Below are 19,160 nucleotides of genomic sequence, written 5' to 3' on the forward strand. Positions count from 1 at the left end.
CTCTCAGTTGCCTCGACAAGCTTGGGTTCATCTGCTTAGTTTTGGTCTTCGTTCTTCATATAGGAACGCATCGCTGACTTCGTTTAATTGCATGCGCCTTGATGACCTCACAACCATTTGTATTCCCAGGTTCCTGTGCAAATCCTCATTTCGAATATACCTTTACAACGGTCAAGTTAATTCAGTTAGCGAAGCCCCAAAGTTGTATTCCTTAAGTGCATATGAGTTTCAGAATCAGTTTATGTGTTATTTAAAGAGGTAATTCCGTGCGCTGTACCCGAGGAATCGATTTTTTTTTGTAATCAATTGTATCCCGATATAATGTACAATACTTTTGTAAAGTGATTTTTTCAATATTCCATGTCATTTGGAAATTACAGTGTCAAATAGGTAAAGTGTCATATGTCAGGTTTAGGTCAGCTGCCGTAATGAAGCACACCTTTACCGGTCTAAACGCCATTCGATTGGCTTTACTAAAAGAGCGATAATTGGGGCGACGGATTTAAATGTGTTTTTCGAAGATTATATGGTTAAAAATCACATTGTAATTTTATCTCAGAATATGGTCACGTGGAGTATCAAAATGAAGGGGCTCAGTTAGCACTTTCTATTTTTGATATTGGCCAGAACATAGAGGAGCAAAAGCCCAAAATGTGAACCGCAAAAAGTGAAACAAGTCTCGTTCTCAGAACCTATCCAACCGAAAATCTGGAAAAGTTACAATGATGCATCTATATGAAATCTAGAGCTCAAAATATACAATATAAATCAAAAAATAAACCGAATTTGTAATTTTAAAAGCCCGCGCTTTACGAATCGGTATTCTCGTTGACAACACTAATTCCAACATTTTGTCAAAGTTTGACGTCAATTGGATCATAATTTTTTGTTTTCCGTCTGTTTTAGTAAGTCGAAAGATTGGTGCGCGATAATTTTTACTATGGAAGAAAAATTGGAAATGCCTCAAATTTTGTGTTAAAAATAACACTTCATGTTCCGAATCGCTTGAAATGTTGCAAGTGGCCTTCGGAGAGTCGTGTATACAGACATATGAATTGTACAAAAGATTTAAATATGGTCGTAAAAGCCGCCCAACAGTTACCGAAGAAAATATCGATTCTGCGAAGCAAATCGTGTTGGAAAATCGTTGTGTACCAATCTGAGAGGTTGTTGTGTTATCGAGCATCTCGTATGGATCGGCTGAACACATTGTGGTTGGTGTTTTGGGTGTGAAACGTATCAGTTCTCGTCTCGTACCAAAAACACTGAATTTTATTCAAAACGAGCGTCGAGTTTCTGTGACTAAAGAGATGATTTCCAACGCAGATAGCGACTAATGTCATTAACCAAGCAAAAATGGCTCCGTGTGACTTTTTCCTGTCAACCAGACTCAAGTTGCCATTAAGAGGAACGAAATTTACAATGATTGAATCCATAAGAGAAAATTCGCAGCGAGGACTGAAAGACATACCTAAACAGGCCTACGAAAAGTGTATGGAAAATTGGATTTTCCGTTGGCATCAATGTATAGCCTTGCAAGGCGAGTATTTTGAAGGGGATAGATTAAATAATTAAATAAATAAGGAAATAAATTAAAATTTAAAATTTTGCCTTTTTTTTACAAATTCCTGTTATTTTTGGATCATAAGGTATCCCATTCCAATATATCTTTAACTAAAGTTAAATAGCGTTTTAGCATAATATTTTATAATTTTACCCGCAAATCATCATCATCATCCCAGAAGTAAAAATGACACATATCTCCTTCCATATGATGGTAATGATAGTTTCCAGACGGATTTTGTGTGAAGCAAACCTCTCCGTCTGTCAAACGAGATTTACTCCGAAAGGGTTTTCGCAATCATAACGAAATTTGGTGAGAGTATGTGGCCTATGTAGCGCTACACGTGCCACGAGTGGCATCATTTTGTGTTGGGCTAAGAGAGGGCTGCCCATATATGCGAAAAGGGGTCAAAATTTTGTTCGCAGAATATGGTCATGTAGTTTATCAAAAGACAGGGTTCAATTAATACTTTTTGGAAATGATCTTCTTTCTTATAATAGGTGAAATGCGAGGGAATGAGGACTCAAAATGTGTGTTCTTCAATAATGATAATGTCGCATGCATTATATATAGATATTAATAAATATGTGGTGAACAATTCGCAAAATATAGAATTGTTCAAAGAAATCAAACTTAGCAATATTCTCTGTCGTGACATTCAAATAGTGAGAATGAAAACATCCAGATTTGAATCGCAGTTGAACTATATCCTCTAATTCGATCGAGGTACGATTTTACGTAATAGTAAATTAGAATTACTATGTCAAAAAGACAGATGTGATCATTCAATGTTATTATTATTCTGTTAAGGGAAAGTCGCACCGCGTCCTTGAAGAACTATTGTGCCCCTTTTACTGGTTATAGTGTACCTATTGATCATAGTATCTCAAGCAGGCCTGTAACCGTTAGGAACTTTAGTATGTTCCCCACTTCCAGATGTTTCAGCTTTGCATCTGGTATTAAGTGTTCTCCCGGATGTCTCGACCTACTTTGCACAAGTGCCGGACACTGTCCCAGGACGTGTATAGAGGTTTCATCCTCCTCCTCACAAAACCTGCAGGCAGTGCCCGAGATATCCCTAGCTTCCCTAGGTGATAGTTTAGCCGACAATGACCAGTGAGAATTCCCACTATGATGCGGAGGTTCTTTTTGGTGAGGTTTAAGCAATCCTTTGTGCGCATGGGTTCGCATACCCCAATAAGCACCCTGGATCTTCATCCCTGGTAGGCCCGCCCAATATAGTTCCCCCAACCGTTTCTCTTCATTTCTTAGATTCATAGCCATGAAACCGATTCCACAGAAGCGTTCTGGCCCGTGTAAAGGTGTCCCTGTTTCCTTCTTAGCTAGTTCGTCCGCTGCCTCGTTGCCTTCCAGCCCAGCATGGCCTGGAACCCAAAGTATCCAGACCTTGTTGGACGAGCCGAGTGTATTCAGTCTCTCAAGGCATTCCCATACCAGTTTAGAGTTCACCTACTGGGACCTAAGTGCCTTGATCGCTGCTTGGCTATCGGTGAGAATAGCTATGTTCTGCCCCCTGTAGTTCCTTTGCAGATTAAAGGAGGCACATTTGTCTATGGCGTATATTTCCGCTTGGAATATGCTAGTGTACCTGCCCATTGGCTCAAAGTACATTTTCCTTGGACCCTCATTCAATGTTACAACTGCCAATGGGGAAACCACGAACTGAGTCACGAAACTAACGGAACGGTTGAATATAGCCAGAAAAATGTGCAAATTGCAGCGAAGAACATGCCTCAAAAGAAAATTAACAAACCGCCAAAAATTTCACAATGATACACCAGCAACAAATCAAAATGCCGAAATTCCCTGCTGCAAATGCACTAATACAAGCTGGAGCGACATATTCAAGTATAATTTCTGGGGGTTTGGATGCAACAACTTTAAATCAAACCCGTGAATTGTTTACTTGTCTTATTTACTTTGTTTACGAAAGAAATAATCATTACATTGAGATCGTGTAGGTCCAAAGAGGATCAGTTATCAGTAATAACTGAGATTGGAATTAAATACGCCTGTGAATAAAAAAGGGATGTAAAGTACCTAAATTGGAATGCACAATCAATAGGTAACAAAATTAACAAATTCTCAGAGTTCGTACATGAACAGAATTTTGAGAAAGTGTAAGTCAGATGGGTTGAGTACCAGTGGTGGATGAGTCGCCATTTGATTAAAAAATCCATTACATTCCTTCAAACCAAATTAGTTGAAAATGTTATTATTGAAATATTTGACGATAAACAACAATTAACTAACAAACGATCTTTATGAGATTGCCGGCGATTTTAACGCGCATTATCGTTTTTGGGGTTGCAAAAGGATAAATGTTTTGGGAGATCACACTTCAGTTGCATAAACTCCTACTGAAAGTGGTAATTTAATAATGAGAAGGTTCTGCGAAGTACACCAATTTACCTCAGAGTTTAACAATAAAAAAATTTAAGCAGAAGTGGCCTTAACGATTAACATACGTAACAATGCCGAAAACAATCCGAGAGTTTTCCAGATAAAAGATGTCGGAAAAATCATTAGAAAACTAAAAAATCATAAATTTTCCGACATTTTCCCTTCACTTATCTTTAAAAATCCCCGAACAATTTTCTAGGTGTTCTAACTCGTTTCTACAACCAATGTATGAAAATAGGTAATTTTCCTGATACTTGGAAAATAGCAAAGGTAATCCCCAGTAGGGTTACCGGAAGCTGAACACTTCAGGCATAAAGGTTTTGTGTTTATCTTATGTCAGGAGCTTTCTCTGCTCGTTTTTTTTTTTTCGCAGATAGCTACAAATTCAAAATATTCCTTCACATATTTCCAAACTTTCAGAGATACATATGTACATTTTAAAGACATAAATATTCTGCTCATCTAGAGCCCCCCATCTACTGAATGGTGGAGCGAGTTGCTTCTCAAATTAGTGCGCCCCGCCATTGGTAAATGGCGCACGTGTTCAAACAAATTTCGAATTTCACTACATCAATAATTATTGACAAGAAAGCACCCTTAAGACTATTATATCATCCCAAAGGTTAATTCATACTTTCCGCAATTTTATAAAGAATCATTTGTCCAAATTTCATTATAATGAGATCATTACTATTGTAAATCCGTCATATATGAAAAAAGTAATTTGAGAAAAATTACATGAAGACATGTCTCATATGGAAGCTGTTAGTGCCCCCTCTTGTTGAAGAATAACCCCTCGGAGAATTTAAAAAAAGGGTAGGATACGTGATCTGCGGATATCTACAATCCCTGAATTGTCCTATCACGTTTCTATAGACACCCCGCACTATGAAGGTCTGTTCATCCAAACTTTGCGATTAACCTGAAATCTTTCTCGGTCTCCAGAATACTGGTGTTCTACTCTGTGGCCCCCCATAGCTCAAACAAGATTGTATGGTGATTGCTGCGGGTGTAGTCCTCGTTGAAGCATCAGAACATCCACATACCAGTGCAGGGCTGATAAGGTGATTGAAGGAGATTCTCTTTCTGAAAGGTATGATAAGAAATATGATATATCCAACTGCGCGAAAACTTCTAATAGCCTGCGCCTCTTGCATTTGCTTCTCCACTATCCCACTCAAGAGTTCATAAAAGCCACTGATAGTCACCCTTGCAATTCGTCGTATTGCGTTGAGAACAAAACTGTCAAGCATTTGTATCCAGACAGTATCAGATTTAGTGGGGCGTACCAATGGTACACACATACACTACTTATTTTCGTCCAAACGAGACCGCTAGCTGGCATATACCTCCATTCCTCCTCGATTCCAATCTCAGATTCGTAGGTGGTCTGCTTAAGTAAATCCTGGAATAGTTCATGTTTATTTTAATAAACCTCATTTTTTCATTGCAGTCACGGCATTTCTGAATACCGAGCATTCTTCACTTCCAGCAATGTGGCGGTGATCCTCCCCCTCTCCTTAAGGTCCTTATTACAATATTTAGCAATATTCTCCCCGCACCATTCAAATCAATGGAATCGACCAATGCGGCTGGGTGATATCTGTTCTCATAAACGGCAGACTGCGGATGGAATCTTTACCGAATTCCTCCAATTTGAATTGGTTTTCAAGGCAGTGAGGATTTCTCCTTCCAGCCATCAGTTTTGCTGCCATTGAATTTTTTTCAGCTCGAACATCTTCTGGATTCATCGAATTCTGTCGACGTTTTCCCCCAGAAGTCGGCCTCAACTTTGCTCTTTTTGGGTTTCTCCGCATAGGACATAAGATTTTCGTTGCTGGAGATTACAATCGTCTTTGCTCAATTCGAAATTTTCTCCTTCTTTCAGCTTTTTTGTTAGTAACATTAATCCATTTTTCTCTCCCTGTACTTTATCGTGTACGGTTTTTGGCATTGGCGAATATCTTAGAATTGATTAAATTCTCCTGAATTTTTTCTTGGTCGTAAAGTACCTCTTGCTATTATCACTATGGAATAAACGGTTGGTGCTGTTACCGTTTTCGTCGTCCAGCGATCTGCTTTCAGCTTATCTTGAGAAAGGGAGGTGAAAAGCAGAGGTAACCCATATGCTTTCCCACGGGAGTATTAGTACTAAACGCCCTGTGATTTGGAAAGTAAGAATAAGCATGCAATACAAAGAACGTGAGAAGCCGTGTTTTGCAGATGGTTGTAAGCTTTTGATAGTCCTGTGAGGGACGTTAGCGGTAAGCTCATTATTAACGATGATGAGCAGTTGAACAGAATGAGAGAGATATAACATCGGATGAAATTCCACCTATTGTATTATAGATGATGTGCCAACCTACCGCAATATGTGAATATTGAATGCTGCTCGAAGCAGAAGAAAATTATCTTTACTATCAATCCGCTCAAACGAAGGAAAACCATTTTGACGCCTCTTCCCAGATCTTTTCCCTGCAGTCCCTACAGATTTTACTTCCACTCGTTTGGAAATCCTAAGAATCTCCAAGTTTTTGTTAATACCTGTCTACGTCGTATTATCGAAGTACGCTGGCTTGATACTATCTCTAGCGGTCGTCGCCCAGCCTTGATACTCGTAACCACTGTAGTCGGAAGATGGAAGTGTCAGTGAAAAGGTACCACAAAAAGGAGTGGCGACAAATGCATTGCTGGCTGCAGCATGGAGTGGAATCTAACCTCCCAAGATGGCCGACGAGCAGGCTATCCCGAGGACCCCATCAAGGGGTAAATGGCGGCTATAAATATATGTCTACTAAATGCAGTGGGCAGGCTATCATATTTGAAGGAGTTAATTATAACCGACTACTCCCAATCGTGAAAAGCTCATGTGACCAATCAAAGAGTACCAGGCAGTGGCAGTTCGAAGAATTTCTTCGCACTCAACATTTCAAGTCAGCTGCCTGGAGGAGGGGGATCTATATCAGAAAAAAACACCCCTCCTATCTATTGAAAATCAGAAAAAATACTTCGTCAGAGGTTACGACGGAAATGAGAACACCACATCCTATAATATAAGCGACCGAGTGCCAAAAGGTTCAGCGCCAGGACCCTTGTTACGAAACATTATGTATGCTAGCGTGCTGTGGTTGATACTCCCCGCGACGAAAATTCTAGTGGGATGTAAAAACCACAATCAGGAAATGAAGTAGATAGCCAATGAACCTGTCCAAATAGTCAAAGAATAGTTGGGAGCAAGACGGAGGCAATGCCTCTCAATAAAGGTCAACGCTATCTAAAGCAGCTATAGCAGTATTGTTGAATACCGCACCTGTCTAGACAGAACAGTAGGGATTGTTGTCTACGGTACATCACCGGAGTGTTCCAAGAGTTGAAATCACTTAATATTGAAAGATCCAGTTCGAATAGCGTCAGGGGTGATGCTCATCGATATTGCCTAGATGGAGATGGAACGCTCCCATATAATCAACGGTTCTGTGAAAAAATCGACCTTGAAGCGTCCTTCATCTTGGCTATCTGATCCCCAAAATTGAGTCCTAGTTTGTCTGAACCACAAAAAATTAAGTTACTGAACTCACCACTAAGCACGACCGTTACGGGAGTAGTTAATAATAATAATAATAATCGCTGGCGCAACAATCGGGTTGGATCAACGCCTTGAAGGGTGTTAGAGCACTTCATTCGAAACCGTAATGGGCCGAGTAGGTAGAAGGTTTGAGACGCTAACCTCGGATATGCTAGAATATAAGGAAGTAGAAAATATTTTAAATAATGTTATCAGGGGTACTTTCAATGAACTAAAAGGTCCACCCCCTAAAAAAACCATGTCTAATCGGGGCATTCAAGAAATGGAGTTGAGCTTTTAAGGATTCTGTGGGGTTACAGTAGGGGAATTGTTTTAGCGAGTTGAAGCTCCACGCTATGGCTTTCGAAAGTTTCCGCTTCTGCAAGAGTCCAGATAGACGGACGGATGGACAGACGATAAGCCATTATAATCAGGTTTTATTTTACACAAAAACACAACACAATTACAACAATCTAAATCATGCCTACTTATCCACTATATTCGTAGGAAATCCTGACGTTAACCCATATGGAATATTGTTTTGCTTCACAGGTTCCACAAAATTTATTCGACTTTGGTGTGATATTCAAGTTACCGGAAATTTATTGGATTTGGGTGCTCTAATATTATCTTAAGCTGCTCCCTTTCCTAAAGTAGCTATATTCTTCCTCGAAATAATTATCATATGTATACAAGGTATCCCAAGCCACTCATCTTTATCTCTTGCTTTATTAGATAAGACCCGGAGGGACTAAGAAGATTCCAGCGCCTAAACGGTACAAGTATGAGCTTAAGTGTGTCGTTAAATGCATGGCTCTGGGCTTCCCTAAACTATTAAATTCTTCCACTCTACGCACTTACAAGAGCGGTTTCAAAGTGACTGCTTTTAGTTGGGAATTTTACAAGATTTACCACACTTAGACCCACGACAACTTTCAGGCTTCCTTCTGTGTCTGGCTCCAGGAAAATTAATATGAAAATCCTCGGGGTATTATTGAGGAATATTCTAAATATTTAGGATTGCAACTATACACATTAGCCGTATCTAGAGCACAGGTGGGTGTTCGAGATGTAAACAACTTTGGATGCTTCTCTAATATCGACATACATTCGCTTTAATTTGTAGACTCATAAAGGAAGTACTTTATTAACGCATTTAATACCTGTCAGGAATAAATGGGCATATTTTAACCCAACAAGAAAAACATAAAGTCGAATAGTCATTCAGGGAGTCTTGGGGGGGTTTAGAGAATTACGTTGTTATAGAGTTGAGTTATTAGACAGATATGGCCCGCACTACGGAGAAATATTCTGGGCCAATGGCTGGAAGGGTTTTCCTTCTATGCGAGCTGTAACAATGGAGAATAAATGTTTGATTTCAGTAAGCCAACAAACTGTTAAATGTCATCAGTTGTAAAACGTAATTTATATTGTAAGACTAGCGCCGGACTTGACGTTTGAAACTTGAGCGGATTTCGTATTGTGTTTGGAAGGAAACAACAGATACTTTGGACAGTATTCCAAAGGATATAAAATATTTAGCAATAAGTTCTTATTCCGCTACTGGCGACTTTCCGGCACTATAGGCTTCTTCAATTGTTATTGTTATAGTGAAAAGATGAAGCACATGACTGTTCGGGATGGAAGCCTTAAATTAATTTGAAAAAGATATAGACCCAAACCTTTATTGCCGACACACTTTCTAAACTTAAATGCTTTAGATTAACGTGAAAATCTATCCAGCACATTCGAATGTAGGCAACAATAAATCCTCGAAGATTTTACAGTAAACCCACCATTAATTTTGTTACTTGTCCATGTAAATATGTATGTATGTAATTTTCCTTATCTTAGCAAGGGTTCTTCATCGACAGAAACCTTTGTTTTACGATCCTAGACTCATTCAAGAACTTTAATTACATTCACCTACTTAACAATCAACTCCCAATTATTCAAATACGCCGCAAATATTGACATCCTCAACTCAAGTGGAATTCCTCCAAAAGACTGGTTTAATTGATTTCGGGAGAGCACGAACTCCACCAATTGAAGGTCGTCAGCTAAATCTAATTTTTCACCCCATTAATTTGATAGTGTTTGTAATCTAATAAATTTTCTCCTCGATTTCAGGACTACCATATGAAATTAGTTTGTATTGGCATCAGTATCCTTACAACATGGGTCTGGCGTTCTGCAAGATTCGAGCCTTGATATCTGAAGCGTAATTGAATGAATTATATCCTTGCTCACTAAGATCGTCGCTCTAATAGCCGCATTTATTCAATTCAGGTCAACGTATGTCTCCGTTCTCACCATAGTGGCATTCTCGATGGAACGATTCCTGGCCATATGTCATCCCTTACATCTGTACACAATGAGTGGATTTAAGCGTGCTGTAAGGATTGTGGCAGCTCTTTGGATTGTAAGTTTCGTGAGTGCTTCACCGTTCGCCGTATTCACAAAAATCGACTATCTGAAATATCCAATGGGTGAGTACGTGATGATATTATATCTTGTTTGTTTGGGGATACTTCCCCATTTTAATTTTGATTTTCGTGTTGTTGCATTCGGCCGTCTGGGCCACATGGCGTCCCGAAAGTTGGGTAGATTAAAACTTGCTGTGCTATCTACATGATAGCACTTAATGAAAATTTTCCATGACTCTCAGTTCTAAGAAATTATGCTCGAAAGCAGCTGGCTTGTGTACAAAACCCGTTTAATGAAAATTATTCTGGGAATGAAGGAACGCTATCAGGTCGAAGAAAGTGGCGATATAACGCAGATTAAGGGGCATTTAGAAATGCACTGCTTCGATGGAAGATCTGAGCGGAGAAAATACATTTCTCTATTTGATAATTTCATTATTAAAGCTTAATGTGCATTAATATTGATATGCAAATAAATCGAATTTATGATTCAACTCCAAATGAGATCCCAACCGAAAAGTTGTAAGTGTCTCATCAACTCCAACTTATCATTCCCGTAACCCATTCTCATTGCTCGGAGCGTTAATCGCCTGTCCTATGAAGCTTTTCGGATTGTATCATCTTCTCCTTGGAAGAATACTAAACAACGTAAAAGATGACATAGAACTCCTATAGGTGCTACACACAAGGTAGAATGAAGGACAATGTCAATAACGAGAAGAATTTAAATTTTGACGACGAATCCCTGTGTCATGTGTGTGTGATATCAGTTGCCGTTTTATGCCGCTCTGGTAATACCTCGGAACAGTTTCCGTATACTTAAGCAGGCTCACTTGGCTGCCAACAACCTTGTGTTGCTTTTGGTCGTCATAGCTATTATCGGTTGTGATTTTCCACCTTAAAAGCGAGTAACCACGGTTAAAAAGTTAAATTCCTGTTGTATTCTTCTTTATTGTTCTCAGTTTACCAGTGCTATTAAATGTTTTGTTGTGCCCCCTCCCCTTCAATAATGTGCAGCCGTTGATCATTACCTGCACGATGTGGGCGAAGGCAGCTTGTACATCTCGGGTGTTTTTCCCGTAATGCCAGTATCGGCAGTAGGTCAGCGTTGATGCACTTGAAGAAGCATCATGGATCACTTTTTCCAGGGCGAGGTTAAAAAGAATGCATCATAGGACATATCTTTGTCGTGATGGTGACGGATCTCTAAAGTGATCCTGCTGCTTTTATCTATTTTTGCATATTGGTAAGGGTCAGGATAGTTTTTTTTATATTTTTTGGCAATGTATAGTTTTATTCCGGCTATGCTATTAGGCGGCCTTGCAGTCAACGAAAAACGATGCAACTGATGTTCATATTCCAATAGTTTTTAGTTGATAAGTAGCTGATTTCCCTGGAATAAAGTGAAAGACGCTGGGTCTGGGTGTATGGGGCTACCGGGCCTGCAGAACGAGGGGAGAATATCTTCTGGATGGTACATAGCAACGTGATACCTCTATAATTGCTGCACTTTGCGACATCCTCCTTTTTATTTAAAATAACTTCCAGATATTTCACTTCTTTGGAAAATTGAAGGGTTATTCTTTACATCTTTCAATATTTCAAAGCAATCTCTGCCTTAGCATAAATCCATTTAGCTAAAATATCAACAACACCTGGCTAACTCACAAAGTCCTGGGAAGGATCAAAAGCTTTTAGATTTGCTCCATCTAGCTGGGTAGTTAAGAAATGGGACGCAGAATTACAAGACTTTCCACACTGGTACGACAACAGCATCCCCGCGCGCATGTTGCCCTCAACCAGTCTCGAAAGGCATTTTAGCGGGAATGTTATAAAACTAATTTGTCTCTTGTTTTTTCAGTTTGAATAATAATACTTGGCTCCTTGTCACCTTCTAGCCCTTCGTGGTATGTACTAAAAGAGTCTCGTTTCGAACGTTTTACAAGTCTTTTATATTCACGCAGCGAGTTTCCGTAGTTTAACTATTATTTATCCGTCTTACTTTTACAAGTCCGATTCAAACCCTATCTGATTGGTTTTGTATTTCTCAATTCTACCAGGGAACCGATCTACCGAATTTACACCTCGGACAGTAGTACAAGCCTCTTAAAAAGCATTCTAAAAGTGTGGGTCTCATTGTTTCCAATTGAGCTTCTAACGCCCTAGGTGCCTTAGTTACACAGGGAGCTACACTCCATTGCCAAGCAGCGTTCTTAGATTCTGTCTCTACAGTGTGTTCACCTGTAATAATCAAACTGACAATGAGACTGCGTCTAGCACTCGCCCGGCTCTAATCAATTATAATCGCCCAACAAATGTGTTGAGGGTTCACATCATAACCTATTAAGAATTCAAAGCCACTTCACTCCGCACACGCCGCAAGAAAACCGTAGTTTAGGTACACCGAGACAACTCCTCTCATCATTAACCTGGTATTGTAAGATGATCGCAGCTAAGTCCTGGTCGTTCAGTTTTGTTTAAATACAATCTTAAACTGTGTTGCATGAGGCGATCATTCCATTTTTGAACAAGTTGCTCGAGATCATTTTTGCAATCAGATGCTAGGAAAACATCATCTGCATAAAGCAGTGTGTAGGGCGCTGGACGTTAGATATCCCGTGTGACAATGTCCATAACAAGAACAAAGAGGAGTGGTGAGAGGGCGCTTCCTTGATGAACACCAAGAGAGACACGAAGCGGTTTTGATACACCCGCCATACTTCGAACTTTTCGGATCGTGGTAGAGCAATTGAACCCAGCGCACGAGTTCTTCTGGCACGAAGTGTTGTCGTAAAGCATACCAGATGAGTTCGTGTGGTACATGGTCAAACGCTTTATCTAGATCCAGAAAGGCAACGTAAAGAGGATGATGCTTCTCACGGTGTTTCTCCATGAGTAACCGCGCAGCGTATATTGTGTCAATAGTTGCGCAGTTCTTGACAAATCCGGCTTGATTCGCGGTTATTTCGCGAATACGGTTGTCAAGAACGCGTTCAAAAATCTTCATGGTATGGGAAAGTAACCGGATCGGACGGTAATTTGAACATTCTGTTAGGCTACCTTTCTTTTTCCATATTGGAACAGTGGTACTTTCTTGCCAGTCAGATGGTGTTCTTCCTTCCTGAATAACCCTAAATGTTGGCGTCTTATGAGAATATAGTCGATTTGCGTTTTACTGTTCCCACTATAAAATGTGGGAAGATGAGACAATCGTTTGATGAACCATGTATTCATAAGTACAAGGTCATGGGTGTCCGCAAAATCGATTATACGCTCGCCACCCTCATTGCGCGCTCCGAACCCCTTTCCCTCATGGCACCTATTACCGTCTGCCTTTTCACCCACATGACCATTAAGGTCGCCGGCAATGATTATATAATCGTCAGAAAGCACGTGACAAGTCTTTTCATCGAAAAGTTGCCAGAAGGCATCTTTCTCGGCATCAGGTCGACCTGTCTGTGGTGCATACGCGGTGAAGAAGTGAATAGTGCGATCAGCTGATATAATGGCGAGCTTCATTAGCCGATCATCAAATCGTTCGACTTCTTTAATGACATCACGGAAACCCTCTGAGATGGCAATGCCAACACCATATTGAGTGTGTGGGTTACCAAAATAGAGAAGTTTGTAGCCATTTTTACCGCGTTCGCGTTCAATGCCGCAGCTTTTGGCACCAGACCATCGGGTTTCTTGCAGAGCGCAGATATCAATGTGCCTTTTCCGAAGGGCTCTTGCGAGTTCCTCGGTCTTTCCAGTTAGGGTACCAACATTTAGCTTGCAGACACGTATTTGTTTTGTTCGTTGTGTGCGGACTAACTTGCTTACGTCCTGACACCGTCGATGCGTCAAGAACCCTTGCCCATTTCTCGACAGGGCCGTTGCCCGTCCTGCCGCGTCGACTGAAGTGGACGGCCTAGCATTTCTCCGAGGCTTGTGACTCAATCCGATCATCATGTTTGTGACGACATTGTATGCATATTCTTGGTCGACCTGTCGCCGGGAATGTCACCAAGAGGGATCGGGTAGGATTTAACATAGTAGAATAACTCCAACTATACTCTATTTATCTCTTTCCCTGATCTCAGCATTTTATTTTTGTTTTGCTAAGGATAGTACAGAGTACGTTGCCTCAAACCCTCCTCCTTTACCTGAGCTTGGCACCAGCATACTATGTTAATAGGATGGCGTAACGACTAAATTGAGTGGATGAAATCGAAATCCACGAGAAATCATATCGATACTTCTCAGATATTCAGGAGGCGCAGCCTTTCACGATAAATTTTACCAATTTTTTAAGGTTATGGGATAGCTCTCCTTTCTACGTCGACTTTCCTATTTTCTGCTTTTCCTGGTAAGGGCAGAAGAGAATGTTTTGATAGGCAAGAACTAGCCTGTAGTCCCTTTATTTTTTCGCAGAAGTTTCCTTCTACCGTATCTCCTCTTTCGTTTTCTGGGAGATGTAGACCATGAGACAGTAGTACGGTTTACTATTTTTCTCATTATGTGCTCTCCTCTTTGGCGAAGGGAAGTGTATCTTCCGCAGATTTTTCTAGTAGCGCAAGCTATGTATACGCTAAACATTATCTACATAAAAAATATGCTGACTCATATAAACCGGCACGGGCCGGAAACGTAACAGGCGTTCAAAGGTGTAAATACAATCTTATAAGAAAAGCCAGGTACACACAGCTTCTGAACCCCCTTAGACGGTTGCACTGCCGAGAAGTAATAATAATCATAGTAATCGTTGGTGCAACAATCCATTTTGGATCAGGGCCCTGAAGTGTGTTAGAGCACTTCATTCAAGACCTTAACGGTACACTACACTATACTGTAGGAGGCAATGTGGTCAATATTACGCTCGCCCAAGGTTATCACCCTGATTTGACTCAGGTATTCATTCACAGCTGAGCCGACTGGTATCCGACGTCAAATCACGATACAAATTCCGAAAAATAAGCTTTTGTTTAATTGAAAGCAAGTCCTTTTCCTTTAGAACGTGGAAGTTCAAATTTATTTTTATTCTCTAACCGCATCGAAAACAAATAACAAATCTCGCGTGAATCAGATAACGTCTTAAGAAGCCGGTCCCCGACCGCGACTTAATTGCTCGAAGTCGGGGGTGGATTCTAAATCTGTGGCTTCTTACCATTTGGAGTGTCAATATTCGTAGCTTCCATATTCATGGTTTGGACACTCTTAGTGTACTAATGAATTACTTCAGCCTATCCCAAGGGAGAGCGAAGGTATCTTGTCTTGTATAAACTCAAAAACACTAGAAAGACCATACTAACGCTGCAATTATCGCCTAGGTTTGAAAAATCGCTCACCCTGAAGACCCCAAATACCGTTTCCGAGAGGGATACTCACATTTGAGAATTCAATTTTTGATTTTCTCTTCTTCTGCTGAGCGTGCTATATTTGCAGAATGACCACACTTGCTATCAACAATACTGTCCAGAAAGCCATCAAAAAGAAAATACCAAAGGATATTTCGTTGTCCATGTCCTGACATTATATATATATATATATTTGTAGTTCAAATAAAGGTAGGAGGAAAATCAAGTGAAAGGCATATCTTACTTCCACCTTTAAATTCAAACCATTTAAATTAGACCCTCAATCCGATTCAAACATTAAACTTCGTTATCTGTTTATTTTGTTTCATTTCCCAGTTTCCTAATGTCCTTCGTGATGCTATGAGCGTAATTGAAAAGTTTCCTGGACTCCAGAGCTGTCTGACTCTGGTTAAAATTCTATAAAATTACTTTTATCCGGCGGAGCGGATCCCATTGTACTGTGATTTCATTATCTCCGGATCACCTACTGCGTCATCATGTCTGTTTAATCCCCATTGTCTAAAACCTACTCTATCTACATACAATTATTACTACTGTTGGTCACACATGGTACATATTCATACGGTAATATTATTCCAGATAATTCGACGATATTAGATTCAGCTTTTTGTGCGATGCTGGAGAACCCGCCCGGCTTTCCCCTCTGGGAACTGTCCTCGTGCCTGTTCTTTGTAATTCCTATGATTCTTATAGTGATATTATATGGACGCATGGGATGCCGCATCAGGTCCAGGACACGACACAGTATAGCATTGGGTAATACGATTTACAAGCATTTTCGTGCAGAATATGCTCGTCCTATGCGAGTGCTATTTTTATCTTGTACTCTTCCTTTCTTGTCCTTTAGGTGTTCAGCAAGGGTCAATGCATAAGGAGTCTAGGCACCAACAATCACGCAAAGCTATTATTCGAATGTTGGGTAAGTTCAACAAATTCTAATGTATGGAAATTTAAATCACATTTTCTTTCAACAAATTGCTCATCCTTTCTGTGTGTTATTGAGTTTGCCGGAAAATAGGGTTACGGAGAAAATGGAGTCAATTTGAGTAAATGTGCTGTGTTAAAGTGGATGTTCAACGGTTTACAGCTTTAAACGTGCGACTAAACGGGGCTTTGTGGACTCTGAGCTCGAAACATAGTTGATAGAAGTTTTCATTTTTTTCTGTTAAATTTGTGGAAGTAAAAACCATCAGACTCATCCAAGGCTAGACACATCCCTCTGACTCTTTTCACATATGTAAAAACTCTTCTCCAAGGATCTCACCCTTTATTCCGTCCCTGTCTTCGGGAAAGTTTCAACAGTGTGTGGTTGTCGGCTTAAGTCTTTTCCGAGAGCTTTTAGAGTGTATTTTACTTAGGGAAATTATATTCACATTTTCCTTATTTTTTAAAGTAGAACGATGGAAAAAGGAGAAGGCAATCGGACACTCTTCTATGGGTTATGGGTCATCAGTTTTCCTATGCCAGTCAGCAGTTGCTGATAATTCGATATGGCGCCCCGTGGAAGGAGCTCGTGCAGCAATGCCCAGTGTGGGACTGTTCACATGTGGTACATTCATATAGATGCCAGTCGACATGAAGCTTACATTTTATGACAAACTCCGGAATACGGAACCGTAATAACAACGAATAAAATTACTCGTATACATTGGCAGGCCGTGGGTGGGCTGTATATGAACGGCTGTAATATTTGGATCAGTTGGAAGAGAAATTTTAAAACAAATGGCATCGTTAGCTGAAGTGCAGTATTTGAATTACCTAATATTCCTGGAACATTGAACTTGAAATATTTCCGAATCGGAAATATTAGACTCTTCTGATATTTTGTCAAGAAATTGCGACTGCTTTTCATCGTCCATAATCTCGAAATGCTCCAAAAGATAACTTCCGAAAATTACTCCTAGGTTTCTCAATTACATAGTAGGAGTAACTTGTACCTACTCGACATTCAAGAGGGATCACAATAGAAAGTTGTCTCTTGAGAGCGGTAGGTTAATTGGAAATTTAATTGACGGTAATTCCACTGCGTAGAGAGCTATGTAAGTTCATTTGCGGACATCAATTTTATTATAAAGCTACTCGGATTTCAATTAAGGAGTTTGCTAGTATTTGGAATTGCAATTGGTGCCCTCCCATGGGAAATTATCTGTGGCGCAACAGGTTGAACATCCTGGAAGGAACTTTAGTACTATTAGGTTGCTTTAGATAAGTAACAAAATTTTGGTTATGACTCCCGATTGCCGAACAATCATTATATTCACTTTGACAATACGTGCGTAGTTTTCGATATTGATGTTCAAATACTACCTTCTCTAGGACATAGCGTAACACATGCAAAGAAGAAATCTCATCACAAAATTTCGCTATGTCAGAGAAGCCGTGTGTTATATTGCGGTACCCAGATACCGTAACAAATAGCATAAGATTTAAAAGGACAATATTCGACTTTTATCTTGAAGCGGGCTAGATACGGAGAGGACGTATGCCTGATAGAAAAGGCACGTATTTCTTGATGCGGACTACACTCCTAGAGTGAATAGATTTTCTTTAATGTTCTTTAGTTCTAATTATTCATAAAAATAAAGTACCCTCAAAAGGGAGAAAAAGCAGATATTCAATTGTTTTCTCAAAAGAAAAAACAGATGCATCCTACACATCATTGCACCTACAAGTGCACGATCATCCAGAATGGAAGCTCACTGTGTTAGCCAGACTCCGTGAGGGGTCTTTTGAACAATTCAATGTCGTTATACCAAACTTTCACGTGTCCTTTCCGATGTGTGGACCCGCACCGGATCCGAAAAAAATAAACAAATAAGGGAGTTCGTGCTAACCTACGGAAATAATATCACGTGAGCTAAACCAGTGAAAATCGATTCCAATTTTTGGCACCAGAAGCTAAACCCCCTTCGATATATCTTTGTGAGAAGAGCACCAAAAGTTTGGTGGTCAAATTACAAGCAATACTTGGGAAAACAATTCCCTCATTGTTCCCATGAAAAAGCGAGAGATCAACGAGACGAAAATACAAACCTATTCTGAGGATGGATTTAGAAAACTAACCAAGAATTTCGCTACGGAAAATGGCAATACTACACATACCAGCTTAAGAGCAGCAAAGGTCTGTGATCTGTGATCAAAAGCGTTGAACCGGAAGCTGATCCTAATGAAATAATAGAGTAACGTCATATGCGGAGAATTCCATTCCATAAAATAATAAAACAGATGCTGCAGACAGGAAATGCTGCAACTGTGGACAAAACCATACTCCCAATTATAGAGGATGTGAAGTATATAAGTCCTGAAGCAAAACACGTTGCCTGTTCAAAGATGAGAATAAGAACAAAGAAAATCATTAACTCTGGCTAGCTCCGTTAACTAACCAGCCCCATCTATTCATCCTGGAGTGTGATTTGCCGATGCAGTGAAAAACCGAGGCCACCGTGATCCAGGAACTAATAAAGACCCAAAATATGATGTTGCACATTCTATTAAATAAAAAATAAATATCATCAAAATGCCCATTAGAATGTAAACGGCCTAAGCCAATCCAGTGCTGAAGTTTTCCTCTTCTTGAAAACTAATGGCATTGCTCTGTTTCTCATATCATAAACTCACTTCACAGAAAAAACTAAGAAATTCAATGTTCTCGGCGATATACTTTATGATGCTAAACACCCTGTAGAGAAAGTCAGATGCCGGTCAGCGATTTTGATTAGACGCCAGCACAAACATTACCCATTGGAAGTAACTAATAAGAATTTCATTCAAGCGACCTCGCTATGCCTAGGGCAGAACTTATCATATCATCGGTTTATTGC

The 19,160-nt window shown here is 39.9% G+C and overlaps 1 protein-coding gene across 1 annotated transcript in view; it reads left to right on the forward strand.

The window, feature by feature from the left end:
- LOC119649842 (neuropeptides capa receptor) overlaps positions 1-19,160 on the forward strand; it is a 131,295-nt gene that overhangs the window by 56,236 nt on the left and 55,899 nt on the right. The window contains exons 3-6 of the mRNA XM_038052186.1: positions 9,684-9,774; positions 9,843-10,042; positions 15,919-16,095; positions 16,187-16,258. Coding sequence (XP_037908114.1) covers positions 9,684-9,774; positions 9,843-10,042; positions 15,919-16,095; positions 16,187-16,258 — 540 coding nt within the window. The remainder of the gene's footprint in view (positions 1-9,683; positions 9,775-9,842; positions 10,043-15,918; positions 16,096-16,186; positions 16,259-19,160) is intronic.

This window comes from Hermetia illucens, chromosome 2 (assembly GCF_905115235.1).
Source record: "Hermetia illucens chromosome 2, iHerIll2.2.curated.20191125, whole genome shotgun sequence".
NCBI classification, from domain to species: domain Eukaryota; kingdom Metazoa; phylum Arthropoda; class Insecta; order Diptera; family Stratiomyidae; genus Hermetia; species Hermetia illucens.